At 42.4% G+C, this 13029-nt stretch overlaps 1 protein-coding gene across 6 annotated transcripts in view; it reads left to right on the forward strand.

Annotated features, from left to right (window-relative positions):
• Positions 1 to 10010, forward strand: part of KANK1 (KN motif and ankyrin repeat domains 1) — a 205978-nt gene extending 195968 nt beyond the window's left edge. For all 6 annotated transcript variants that reach the window (XM_076008654.1, XM_076008656.1, XM_076008658.1 and 3 more), the window contains 6 exons: positions 317 to 404; positions 3231 to 3450; positions 5947 to 6089; positions 6755 to 6955; positions 8344 to 8442; positions 9014 to 10010. In XM_076008654.1, coding sequence (XP_075864769.1) covers positions 317 to 404; positions 3231 to 3450; positions 5947 to 6089; positions 6755 to 6955; positions 8344 to 8442; positions 9014 to 9076 — 814 coding nt within the window. In that variant the 3' untranslated portion in view covers positions 9077 to 10010. The remainder of the gene's footprint in view (positions 1 to 316; positions 405 to 3230; positions 3451 to 5946; positions 6090 to 6754; positions 6956 to 8343; positions 8443 to 9013) is intronic.
• The last annotated feature ends 3019 nt before the right edge of the window (positions 10011 to 13029 follow it).

A 13029-nucleotide genomic window follows, 5' to 3' on the forward strand; every position in this document is an offset into this window, starting at 1 on the left:
GAACTTAGAACAAAAGGAGCAAAATATCTCCAAATGTTATGTTATAATGTTATAAAGGCCAAACTGGGGAAACTGAAATATCCTCATAAAAAGACCTTGAGCTCTGGCTGGCTGAGGTACTGGCTCTGCACAGTGGCATCAATCTTCAGACACCTGCAGATAGGGAGGGTACCTCCAATCGAGCACCATCACCATCTGCCTAGGCTGGCTTTGGGGGGCCACTTGTCTTTTAAAGGGTGATATAGCGTTAAGATAAAAAATGGCTTTCCTCTTGTGGCCAGTCATGAACATGAGCTCTATTTTTCTCCCCCTTTAGGTATGAGTTAAGTGAAAAAATGTTGTCTGCATGCAACTTACTGAAAAATAATATAAATGACTCCAAAGCTTTGAGCAGCAAAGATATGGTGAGTCTGACCTAAAGACACTGTCTCCAGTTTGTACGTGTCCAGGTGTGCCCCACTGTCGGTGCAGTCATAGCCTTCCCCTGAGCTGTTGCTGTTTACGTGCTTGTCCCCTTACTGTTTCTAGCAGGAGTGCGCAAAGTGAGCATCATGCTGCCTAGCTCCCCGGATCACACTGTGTTTCCCTGAGGCCCAACTTTGGACATTCTTTACCCACCCTGTACTTTCCTTTGGGTGGAGGCATCTGTGAGGCATGTACTTGCAGAGAGAAGGCAGGGCTAATTGCAGTCAATTGTCTTCTTTCTACATAGTCCACTTCTGTTTACAGAATCTTATGATCCAGGGAGCAGCATCTTTGAATTTTTTTAAGTTAGCATATGTTTTTAAAAGAAACCTATCTAGACTGAGGTCAGCATTCCTTTCAGTTATGAAACTGCATATTATGTTCTGATGTGGAATGAAGGCGGCCACTGTTTTTAAACAAAAATAACTACACTTGTCATCTTCTCACAGTTTGAGAAATTCAGAAGCAAAGAGCAAAGAGGTTGTGGTTGCCTTAGTGATCATGAAGGGCGCAACATAGGACACATAAATATTTCCTATGGCAATGGTTTTAATCTGATGTCATTGCCAAGTATGACACTCTCTCATGCACTGACATTTTTATGTGTGCAGACTCTTTCATAGGCCAGGCCAACCCTCTGGTTGATAGCTCTGTCTTCAGTGCTTTGAGAAAATGTAGTTGGAGGACCCCCGTGGATACCAAAATCCATAGAAGCTGAAGTCCCTTATATAAAATAGCATAGGCCGGGCATGGTGGCTCACGCCTGTAATCCTAGCTCTTGGGAGGCCGAGGCGGGTGGATTGCTCAAGGTCAGGAGTTCAAAACCAGCCTGAGCAAGAGCGAGACCCCGTCTCTACTATAAATAGAAAGAAATTAATTGGCCAACTGATATATATATATAAAAAATTAGCCGGGCATGGTGGCGCATGCCTGTAGTCCCAGCTACTCGGGAGGCTGAGGCAGAAGGATCGCTCGAGCCCAGGAGTTTGAGGTTGCTGTGAGCTAGGCTGACGCCACGGCACTCATTCTAGCCTGGGCAACAAACCGAGACTCTGTCTCAAAAAAAAAAAAAAAAAATAGCATAGTGTTTGCATATAACCTACATATACTTTAAATCATATGTAGATACTTATAATACCCAGTACAATGTAAATGCTATGTAAACAATTCTTACACTGTATTTTTAAATTTGTATTACTTTTATTGTTATTTTTTCCTGTTTATATTTTTTCAAATATTTCACTCCACAGTTGGTTGAATTGTGGTTGTGGAACCTGCAGATACAGAGGGTTAACTGTATGAATAAAATTCCTGGTCAAGGAGAAACATGTAACTGCATGTTGAAATTCATTAGTACAAATTAAAGGCCTGGCTATACCTTGGTCACAAATAGTAAAACCATGAAATATCACTGCAGCAAGTGTCAGTATTTCCCACTAGGTTTAACCTGAATTTAAAACTGTTGTTTTAGGACCCCAGATTTTATAGCTATAGTATACTTTTGTTTAATGGTTCTGAATGCTAGGTTATGTGGTTTTTAGGAAGGACCTTACATTCCTGCATCCCCAAATTGCCGTGCATGGTGTTATGCACACACTCTGTGACCAGTACATTTTTTGTTGATTGAATTTCCATTCACTGTAAAAGTGTTTAAGGTATTGTGCTTTGAAAAGTAGCAGACATCTGAGCGGTCACAATGCCAGGGCCAAATAGTTGTATCAGGACACTGATTGTTTAAGCAGTAACAGAATTAGGACAGCCAGAGGACATAATTTCCCTTTTTTCTGTGTGATGACTCCAAAGACATAGAAATCTAAATGTGTAAAAGACTTGAGTAGAAGAAAAGAAAGTTAGGTAAAGAGTAAGCAAAGCACAAATCAATGCTAAAGTCATAGGAAAAAAGGCCCATAGAAAATGGCATTGCAGTCATCCCTGTCACCGGCCTGGGCTGTGTGCCTGGTCAGCATGAAGCTGCATGTGGTCATACTTAACTTGATCATCCACAAAACAAATGCCACATTCATGTGGCCTAAGGAAGTCTGAGTGGGGCTGATGATCAGAGACAAAAGATCTGAATGAGAAATGAGATTAGTTGCAGACCTGCTTTTTGTCCCCTTTCCATGGCTGAGCATTTGTATTTGGGATTGGGGTGGGAACTGGGTTGGCTTCATGCTTATGGTCCCCAGGCATAGGACTGTGGAAGAATCGGAGTAGTTGAGGTTGGGCTGGTTAGGAAGGAAGCAGCATAATTAAGTGTGGGCTAATTAATTTCTTCCTGATTTCTATGAAAATCATTTGCAAGGCCAGCATAATTACATAACATTAATAGCTTGGTAATAAATTGAGCCAGGCCTAAGTGTTTCATTCTCATCACAAACACTGTGAAAGGAAGGTATTATCCCTATTTTCAGATGAGGAAGCTGAGACAAAGTAAAAGTAACTTCCCCAGGGTCATATACCTTATAAGTAGCAGAGCCCAAATTTGAATGTCGGTGGTCTGGCTCCAGACCCTCTGGTCTTGCACAGTGCTATATGGTCTCTTTTATAGAAACCAGAATATGTATGTGGCTTAAAATCAGGAGGGGGGTGGCCCAGTTTGCTGTTTGAAGCTTCTCTTAGGGCTCTGGGTTTCGTTAGTTGTTTCTGAGAGCAGATTCTAACTGCATGAACTTTGACTATAAATGGCCTAGCTACTTGGGCTTTCAGGCTAGGTCTCAGAAAGGTTTATAAATAGAAAAACTAATGGCTGCTTGGTGTTTTGGCAGAGGTTCTGTCTGAACACCCTCCAGCACGAGTGGTTCCGCGTGTCCAGTCAGAAATCAGCTGTTCCAGCCATGGTGGGGGACTACATAGCTGCTTTTGAGGCTATCTCCCCAGACGTCCTCCGCTACGTCATCAACATGGCTGATGGCAACGGCAACACAGCCCTCCACTATAGCGTGTCCCACTCCAACTTTGAGATTGTGAAGCTGCTTTTGGACGCTGGTATGTTGGCTGCACCCATCTCTTCTCTAACAGCCCTTGGGTCATGACTCATCTCAAAAAAGCTGGTTGAGCCACTCCTGAATTCTCTGACCACCCTAAAATCCTTTTCATTGCTTTTCCTTATGCGGTGACAAGAGTATTATTGAGACATTCATGGGAGGTTTGAAGTTTACATAAAACTGGGTGACACAGATTCCAGATTGGTTTTGAAAGGAGGTTTTGAGGATATTCTTGCTGCAGTTCAGTTGTGTTCAAGTGAGGTGTATCCCTGGTAATAAACATGACTCACGTTCTTTCCTGAGCTGAGTCATGCAGCCTTGGCTGGTTTGCTCCCAGGAGGCAAAGGGCTGCTCATAGGCCCAGAGTCATAACGTTGGTGCTTGTGGAGCAGTCTGTCCTTGCTCCATGACCACCATCCTATGGTCCTGCAGCAGTAGGGGACTCAAGATGGACACCAGGCCAAGCCACTGTAGCAGATCATGGTAGAATCACCACCATTCTTGCTAAAACATACTGTTACTGAGGGAGCAATATAGAGGAAACGAGTGTTATATGTGAACAATGATAGTGAGAATAGTGAAAATTTGCTATCCCAGAATGTCACCAGCAGCTATACTAAACATGAAGTGAGGAAGTGGTACATAGAAGGGTCTCCTTGAGAAATAGGGAGCATTCAACTTTTTGTTCAAGTGGAGCAGCCCAGTGATACACATAGTCCCCAAATCACTTTCATTTATTTTTGTAATACATATTTTTACTTTTAGTGTGTGACTGGTATAGAATTCACAGTACCTCAGTCTAATTAACACATTGACTTGCCACACTAGAAGAAAAATTTTTTCCTCAAGGCCAGTGTGAAAACAGAAAAACTTTGAAACCAAAAATGATACTTTCTGATTTAATGAAAAATTTGTTATTTTTTTATTGCTTTCTATGTCTGAGTTATATGCAATTAAATTATCAACTGTAACAAGAACATCAACAAGATTTTCACAAACCATATGCTTACATATGTTTCACAAGGCCCCCGGCTCAAAACTAGCATGAGTTAAATACAACTCACATGGCAGTTAATGTGTTAATGAGGATACAATGTGAACATCTGATTTAGAATACGCAAGAAAACTGTCTAGTTTTCCTGAACTTGTCTGTCCAGTGTTTTCTACTCTGCTTTGGGGATTTTGGATTAATGCAGAGAAGAAGTTCAAACAGATTGATCCTTTTCTTTCTCCTCTAAGTTTGCTTGTTCCCTATTTTAGGGGCTGTGTTAGGGTATAACTGTTTCCATCTTACAGGAAGGAATTTCAAACCTTCTTCCCTTCAGACTTTCCAGACATTAAATAGAGCTGGCGATAATGTCAGCCCAAGTTATTGTTTAAACAGAAGTGGATAATATCCAGCCAGGGAAGCTGGAAATAGGATTGCAGTATTACTTCTGAAAGGAACAATTTAATATACTCTTGGAAAATTAGAGTGGATCAAACATCTTGGCAAATTAAATGATATTAATCACTCTTTATTTACTTAATTTTTATTGCTTGCCATTATACACTGAGATTCTGGCTCTATAAAATATGAATCTAAGATGCTTCACCATTTGTGAAGCTTCAAAGAGCACATGTACTTATTGCTTCTGTAGCCTTTTCTTTTCCATTTTTTACATAAAAATATGCACTTTTAAAAACACCATTATGCACTTAGTATGCAGTTGCTTGGGATCTTAAGGTAAATTTTCATTGATACCTTTTCTACTCCTTTATGATAAAAAACATTCTAAATGTTTTAACTTGGTCACACATAAATGCTGCTTACTAACATTTACCATTTCATAGAAAGTGCTGAAAGAACTTTTAAATGCCTAAAGGATAATTTCGCCCTTGAAGACTCCTTAAGAATTACAGGAATAGAAGAGGTCTGGTTCACTGCGTCTGTCCAGCCCTGGCTGTTTCTTAGAGGACTTCATGCATTCACTCTCAGACCACAAATCCTAGAGCTAGATGTTATGTGACTGGAATTCTGCTTCTACAGACGCTGCACGAATCAGAGTTATAAACTCAGGATCTCAGAATGAGTAGTGTTTGGATAAGTAGATAACAACATACTCAGTGTTCATACACAAGCCTTTACAAACCCTTCTTTCATCTGTGGCTCTCAATGTCTGCTTCACTCCAAAACAGTGATTTCCTAAATACAGCTGAATGCCTAGATTTAATATAGTTTATTCTCCAAAGAAGCCATTACTTAGAACAGCCTCACAGACATCAAGATTGTTGCAGTTCAATCACCAAGACGTGCCGTAGAAGTTTACTGTCTTTCATGATATGGAAAAAAAAATTTTTTTGTTTGGCATGAAATCATCTCTCACATTTCCTCCTAAGTCATTCTCTGACTACCTGGTGCCATTTCACTGGGCCTCTTCTAAACCACATACCTTCTGTCCCTGTGTGCAGCTGCTGTTAGGAGATGGCTGCTCCCTTAATAGACTCTTCTTTGCAGATGTGTGTAATGTGGATCACCAGAACAAAGCGGGGTATACCCCCATCATGCTGGCGGCCCTTGCTGCCGTGGAGGCAGAAAAGGACATGCGGGTTGTGGAAGAACTCTTCGGCTGTGGGGACGTCAACGCCAAAGCCAGTCAGGTGAGCACACTTGCTTCCTGTGCTCTTGATTGCAGATGTGCCTGGTGGGTACCACACAGGCCTGCTGTGATCACTCTGCCAGAGCAGACAGTGAGTGACACCACACTTCCCACCACAGTGCACTTGCTCGCCAGCCCACCCCTAGTCCACGTGCTGCCCTTGCTGACCAAACATAGTGAAATATGGGCTTATAGTTGGCATTGGAAACCTGTCCCTCCCCCCTTGCCTTGCCCTTCTGTTTGCAGAGTTTGCACAGAAATGGTTTAAGTCTGCCTGCATGTAAGAGACTAGGAGTCCACATCATATGCCCAGTGTCTGTTGTTTCCTGTCTCCTTGTTGAAGCGTCTTCATGCCAGGCACAGAGTGTCTCAAGTCCAGATGTGTTCACAACTTGACTTTTATACATCTTCTGAACTCTCCAATTCATTGCTACGATGACACAGATCCTCTACACTGAAATGAAAATTGATTCCTTTATGATCATCCTTAGCTCCTAAGAAACTAGTTTCTCCATGCCTGCCCCTAGCCTGCCCAAGCAATACCATTTACAGTTTTTCCCCTCTTGTCATCACACTCTTCTCTTCCCTCCCCCAGCACAGCCCTGCTACAAGCCATCCCCTACCAGCTCAGTATGTACTTCTGAAGTCCGTTGTTCCTTCCCACAGGCAGGGCAGACGGCCCTCATGCTGGCAGTCAGTCACGGGCGGATAGACATGGTGAAAGGCCTGCTGGCCTGCGGGGCTGATGTCAACATCCAGGACGACGAGGGCTCCACAGCCCTCATGTGTGCCAGCGAGCACGGGCACGTGGAGATCGTGAAGCTGCTGCTGGCCCAGCCAGGCTGCAATGGCCACCTGGAGGACAACGTAAGCTGTTTCCCTTGCGCCTCTAGGCCAGGGCCTAGGGGACTCGGCCTGGAATGCTGTGTGGCAAGAGGGAGAGAATGAATTCTCATTTATTCTCTGTGGATTGTGTTGCCATCCAGGCCACCTCCCTTCACCACCCAGTTTGGCTACGCTTAATTATGTGCAAGCTAATACTCCCATTAATTGAAGCCAAAGGCAGAAAGATAAATAGGTCTCACCCCACAATTCATAAAAAGAAGAAAGTACTTTAATGGGCATGTCTGAGAATGGGCAATCAGGTGGTGAAAGGGTTTAAGGTCACAGAATTTGGGCTGGGTTTGTTGTTTTTGAAGGTTTATCTCTATGGAGCACAGGTTAGACCAGTGCTTCCTTCAGCCCAATACACCAGAAAGAAAGAGGGAAAATATCCTCCTTTTCACTAAACTTCAGATACCTCTGGGTCCAGGCCACCAAGAACAAACCAATAGGGGTTTTTACTGGATTGAAGGGTTGACTATCTTAGTAGTTTCAGCTACCTCCACATTGCTGAAACTGGTGCTGCATTTGTACCACATTCCCTTAAGCTCCCCTTGAGGGGAGGGAGAGTTTCCAACTTCTCTTTCCTCAAGGACAGCTTGTGTTAGATGAGTTTTGGTTTTTGTTTGGAAGAAAAGCAGCTCCCAGAACTCAGTGTGGGAGGGAAGGACCATGCGAGTAAACCACATGCAAACTATTTCCTGCTGCTTTTGACAAGATGAAAATCCCTATTTCAAGACTAGACAGAAAATATGTTGTGCTGCCTTTGCCTTGGTACTCCTTTTACATCCATCTAAATCCCTGCAATTTAATAGAAATCAAGCATTTAACTGAAATTTTCTTTCATGTGGTGTTTCCCTTCTACTTAATGCAAGCCACCTCTGAGGTGGTTAGGGCTTTAGGATCACAGCTCCCTCTCCAAGAGGAAAGTTAAGAGAGATCTGGCAAATTGCATGGCCTCCAAACACACACCATGGTACTTGCCTAGTTATTTGTTGTAATCATAAGGAAAAAAAAGATTAAATTATGTTTTTACCCGTCTCCTTCTACTGTTCCTTTATGGTGGGCAAAATGGTTGAATACGAGTTCTTCATGGGCAGCCTGCACTTTTTGGGGATCCACAGTGTACAGACCTCCCCGCTAGATATTGTGAGGCAAAGACAAAGGGAATGGTGGGGTGATTCTCCTCTTTGACTAAGATTTCTTGAGGTTGGAGGCTTGCCTCATTCATCTTTGCTTCCTCAGAAGTTTCCTAAAGGAGTGAACAAATGGCTGTATTTGGGGAACCTTGTCAATTGCTAGAGAGTGGTTTGGTACCTTTTGGCTGTCTGGAAGTTTGAGAAACCCACCTGGCTTGTTCTTTCCATCTTAAGGATGGCAGCACCGCGCTCTCAATAGCCCTGGAAGCAGGACACAAGGACATCGCTGTTCTCCTCTATGCCCACGTCAACTTCGCAAAAGCCCAGTCTCCGGTCAGTGTTGTACATTGGCATTTGTAAATAGGCTGAAATCTACCAGCCTGGCAGACCCTCATCCTTGGGAAACTGACAGGCACAGGTTTTATGTTGATTCTGAAAATGGAAGTTTTAGCCTGGAGCTTAAGCGTTTGTTGTGTCTGCCCCACCATGAAGGCCAGGAGAGCTGGTGTTTAGCAGATGCTGTGCTTGTCTGCACAGAATAAAAACCTCTCACATCCTCACATGGAGGTTTTTATTCTGTGCAGAATTATTCAAATGGCACATCCCGAGCCCATGGCCACATATCACCATGGTCTTGGCTTTGTTCCTAAAGCAGACGGTGGGCAGCCCGCAGTCCAGAGTTCGCTCTGGGCAGTTAACTTGGATATGGCACTGCTGAGACCAGCTGACGTTGGAGCCATGCCTGGGGCTGTGGACATCTGTCCCCCATTCTTGGCTAGAGCTCTCAAGGCTCTGGGTCACAGGTGGTTTTTGGCTATGAGGGACCATGCTCCTATGTCACAGGGGATACATCTGCCTGAGGTCACTTACTAATCCCCAATATTTTTATTTTCCTGGTCTCTAGGGCACGCCTAGGCTTGGAAGGAAGACGTCTCCAGGTCCCACCCACCGAGGTTCATTTGAATGATTACGTGCAAATCGGTCTCCATTTACACGCCACCATTAAGCTGCTAATTGTTCCTCTTGGGTTGACAGATACTGAATGTATATGTATTGTGCCTGAGCTCACCAGCAAACAGAAGCATAAAGCTGAGGGCTAAAGGCTGAAGCTTTCACAGTGCAGAGACTGCTGGCCTGGGCACGCCTCCTTTCTGGCCATCTTCTCTCTGTGTAGGGCACACTTTAATCCAGTCTCTGTTGCTGTCAAGTCTCTGCTCCGTTATGTACAGTCGTGGGAAATTGTAACCTGACCTGAATGGGCACCTTCTGTTCACTTCTCTCCACTCCCCCACCACCACTAAGAAGTGTCAGGTTCTCACTGACATCGTGTTTTAAAATTTTTCCACAAATATTTACTAAATGTGGAATCATTAGAAATCTCTTCCAAAATTCCATTCCAAGGTGATGTTCCTTTTGTCTGTATTCTTTTAAAGTAAGGAAGTTGCGATGACTTTGACTATCAGCAACTTGGGCTGGTAGTTTCTGATTTAAAAATAGAAGATGGAATTCTCAAAGTATAGAACTTATAAAAGGAAGTATTTTTTAATTGGTTTTATCTAGGTGGATGTATTATACGACTTTTTATATAAAAGGTGTCTATGAAATTGACAGTTATTTTCAACTTTTATATTCTATAGTAATTAAAGACATGAAGAAACTATATGTAACATTACCATATTTTTATTAATAATGGCACAACTATGTATCTATTGATAAAAGTTGGATTGTGTTAGAGGAATTGGCTATTATTTGCCTCTAGAGAAACATAGTATATAGTTCTTTGTATTTATGGATTGATTCCTTCATACCAGGTCACATTTACTTTGGTCCTATATGTATTTAAATGTTTGAAGTGCCTTAGACTCTTGCCATATTTCCAAAATAAAATTTCATTAAGCTTTTTTCCTTGTCCCTGCTTCATCTCTGACAGCTGTCTGCCCTGATCCTGTTGACTTATAACAGTGTCAGCAAACGCTGATGGATGGACTGAGCAGGGAGGGCAAGTGTGTGGTCTACTGGTCTTGGACTCAGGGCTCCAACAGGGAGGAGGTATCTGCTGAGAGCACTTGTCCATTTCCACAGCTTGGCCTGAGACTCGGGTTGCAAGTCAGGAGGCTGAAATTTGAGACCTTATTAGGCAAACAGCTTATCAGACAGGTAACCTCCAAGGGGAGCCTCTGAGTTGGCTCTTCTCAGGTGCAGAAGCAATCCTTAGCTCTAATTTTGGGTGCAACTGCTGGGTGACTTGTTGAAATGTATAGCAACAAGAAAGCCAAGATAAAGCTGAACAGACCTTTTATTTCAGCATGCTGTTGGCCAAACAACACCTGTTTTCAAGTTCTTTTTAAAGAGTAAAGAGAATTGGGACCATCTCATTAAAATGGACAAGCACGACAGCCAAAATTCAAACTAAGTGTTTTGGCACGGATGCTGGTGATAAATTTTGACCAAGGCCATTTGGGAGAGCCAGGTGCATCAGAGAAATATCATTGAAACTTTTCTTTCCCTCCTTTCTTCCCTCCTTTTTTAATTTGAGCTAAAAAAGAGGCCAGAGAGTAGACTTTTCTAATAGGTATTTCATCTTAATGCCTGTTTCAATCTTTCAGAGAAGAGCTTGGGGAGCAGCACTGAAGAGTGGCATTGGCAATGCAGGCAGACCTGGGCAGTGACAGACTGATCTCCCAAGACCACAAGGGACTGTACTCTGCCATGAACTGTGAAAATGAGGTCATAGCCACCTGGAGTCATAAGCCTCTCTTTCCCTCTCAGGACAGATCTGGTAGCTCTGGGATTCGAACTAAATTTCAGTTCAGGTAGTTATTCAAGCCCAAGTTCCTACACATCCAAAATGGCACAATAAATTAAAGCAGAAGAGCGTGTGTTTGTGAAAAGAAGTAGAGCCCTGCGTTATCTGTTCCTTAACAGCAAGACATGCCTTTTGAGCAAAAAGAACTATATCGCAGGTAGATTTCAGGCCTGGGAATTTTCTTTGTTCCATCAGAGAAAAGAAAGGCATTAATATTAATGCATTAGAAAATGAATCCCTACGTCTGAGTGCTACACTTTAGATTTCTTGGGCTAAATTTTGAAAAAGAAAATGAGTCTTATTTTACCTTTGAGTGAGGTCTTACACAATTATGTATCTAACCTCCGGGTAACACACACTGGCTTGTGCCTTGTTTGCTTTAATAACATGGGGGAGTTAGAATGCTTTTTATCTTGGGATCTTGGCACACTATATAAACAAGCCTGATTATCCCATTGGTATAGCTGTGATTTATTGTGACTCCATAACTGGGCAAGGTCCCCAAGTGAGGCTGGCATAGGGCTGGAGACCCCTAATCTTATTATCCAACTTAAGTTAACAGAAGGCTATACCTTTAGGTGACAGTGAACCAATTTCCCAGAGACCTTGCCCTGGAAGTTGAGCAGCTGAAGGCTGGAATCTACCCCAAAACAACAGGAATGGAGCAGTAATGTTCAGAAACCAAAACTAACAACTTGCCCTGCCACTATTATGACTAAACTGATGACTAAACCTCTCAACCTTTCACTTACACAGGTAGGGAGTTGAGGGAGGAAGGTATTTCTGGAGAAATTCACTGGAAACACTTTACCTAACACTGGTCCCAAAATAAATGAAGTGTTTAGCCCTTTCCTGTAAGTTATCAATATTCTGAGGACAATTTTATCTCTGATGTTTGTAATACTGAAATATTGCAGATGCGTGACAATTTCTGCAGATGGAATCAGGTAAGAAAACTGCTATTTCTCCCTCAAAAGGAAATAATGAATGACCAACCATAACCTTTCTCTAAACCCTGGTATGTCCTTTTTTGGGGAGCCTGCTACCAGTAAAAATACTTTTATGATGCTTTTGTGCTAGCTCTCCCTTCACAGCATTTGTAAGAACTTTGAGAGGGCTGGGGGAAATGCAAATTTCGAGGGTAACCTAAAGATTCTGATTCTTTATATCTGGGGACCTTGCATGGTTAACAAGAATCTCAGGTGTTTCTCAATGTGTCCTTTGGTCCACACTGAGGAGTTGTTACTCCCAAATTATGAGACACTATACATCTGTTTTTTTCCCCAAACAGGCAGGGTGAGGAAACTGTATCAAAACAAGAAATATTATATGTTATCTCTAATGTATCAGGAGCTTGTCTTTTGCTGTTGATCAAAACACTAAATTCTGACCTACAGAGGACAGGAAAAAGATACCACACAGTCTTTGTGTGCTGTTTATCCATGTTCAGTAGCATTTCTGCATCTACCTGGAGTACTTTCTAGAAGGCTAGGATCTATTTTACTGTGCTTACAGAGAGCAGGGGACAGCTTAGCACAAAGATGACAGCAGCTGAACAGGCAGTATTTGGAGTATTTTCCCAAGTTGATCTTTTCCTTCCCCACTTCCTCATGGAGCTGGACTGTTACTGCTTAGGAAAAAGGCCATGAACCATTTCTTTGGCATTGGAATAAAGATAGTTTTCCATTTTCTTTTTTATCAAAAGCACAATTTTTTTAAAGCCCTGGGCTTTAGCCAGAAACTATTTAATTCTACTTTCTGCATAAGGAAATTGCTAATCATATGTTTACTCTGCTCTTACTCAACATGGCTATAATTTAAAAGCCAGCTGCTTATAAAAGCATTGTTAAAGTACACTTTGTTGAAAGTTATTACCACAAAAGGATGTGGCTAACCCACTGGCTGCGACACTCAAGCCACTGGCTATTCCTTATGGGTGGAATTGGACAACTGCACTCCGCTTTCATAAAGCTTATAACAGCATCCTTGAATACCTATCCTGAAATCTGGTATGGATTTCACAAAGTTGGAAAACAAAATACCATTTTTTTAAATGGGTGCATGCTTACACAGAAATGTCTGTTTTAGAGGATATTCGAGGAGGAACTGGCATT

This window comes from Microcebus murinus, chromosome 12, assembly GCF_040939455.1.
Source record: "Microcebus murinus isolate Inina chromosome 12, M.murinus_Inina_mat1.0, whole genome shotgun sequence".
In the NCBI taxonomy this organism is placed as follows: Eukaryota; Metazoa; Chordata; class Mammalia; order Primates; family Cheirogaleidae; genus Microcebus; species Microcebus murinus.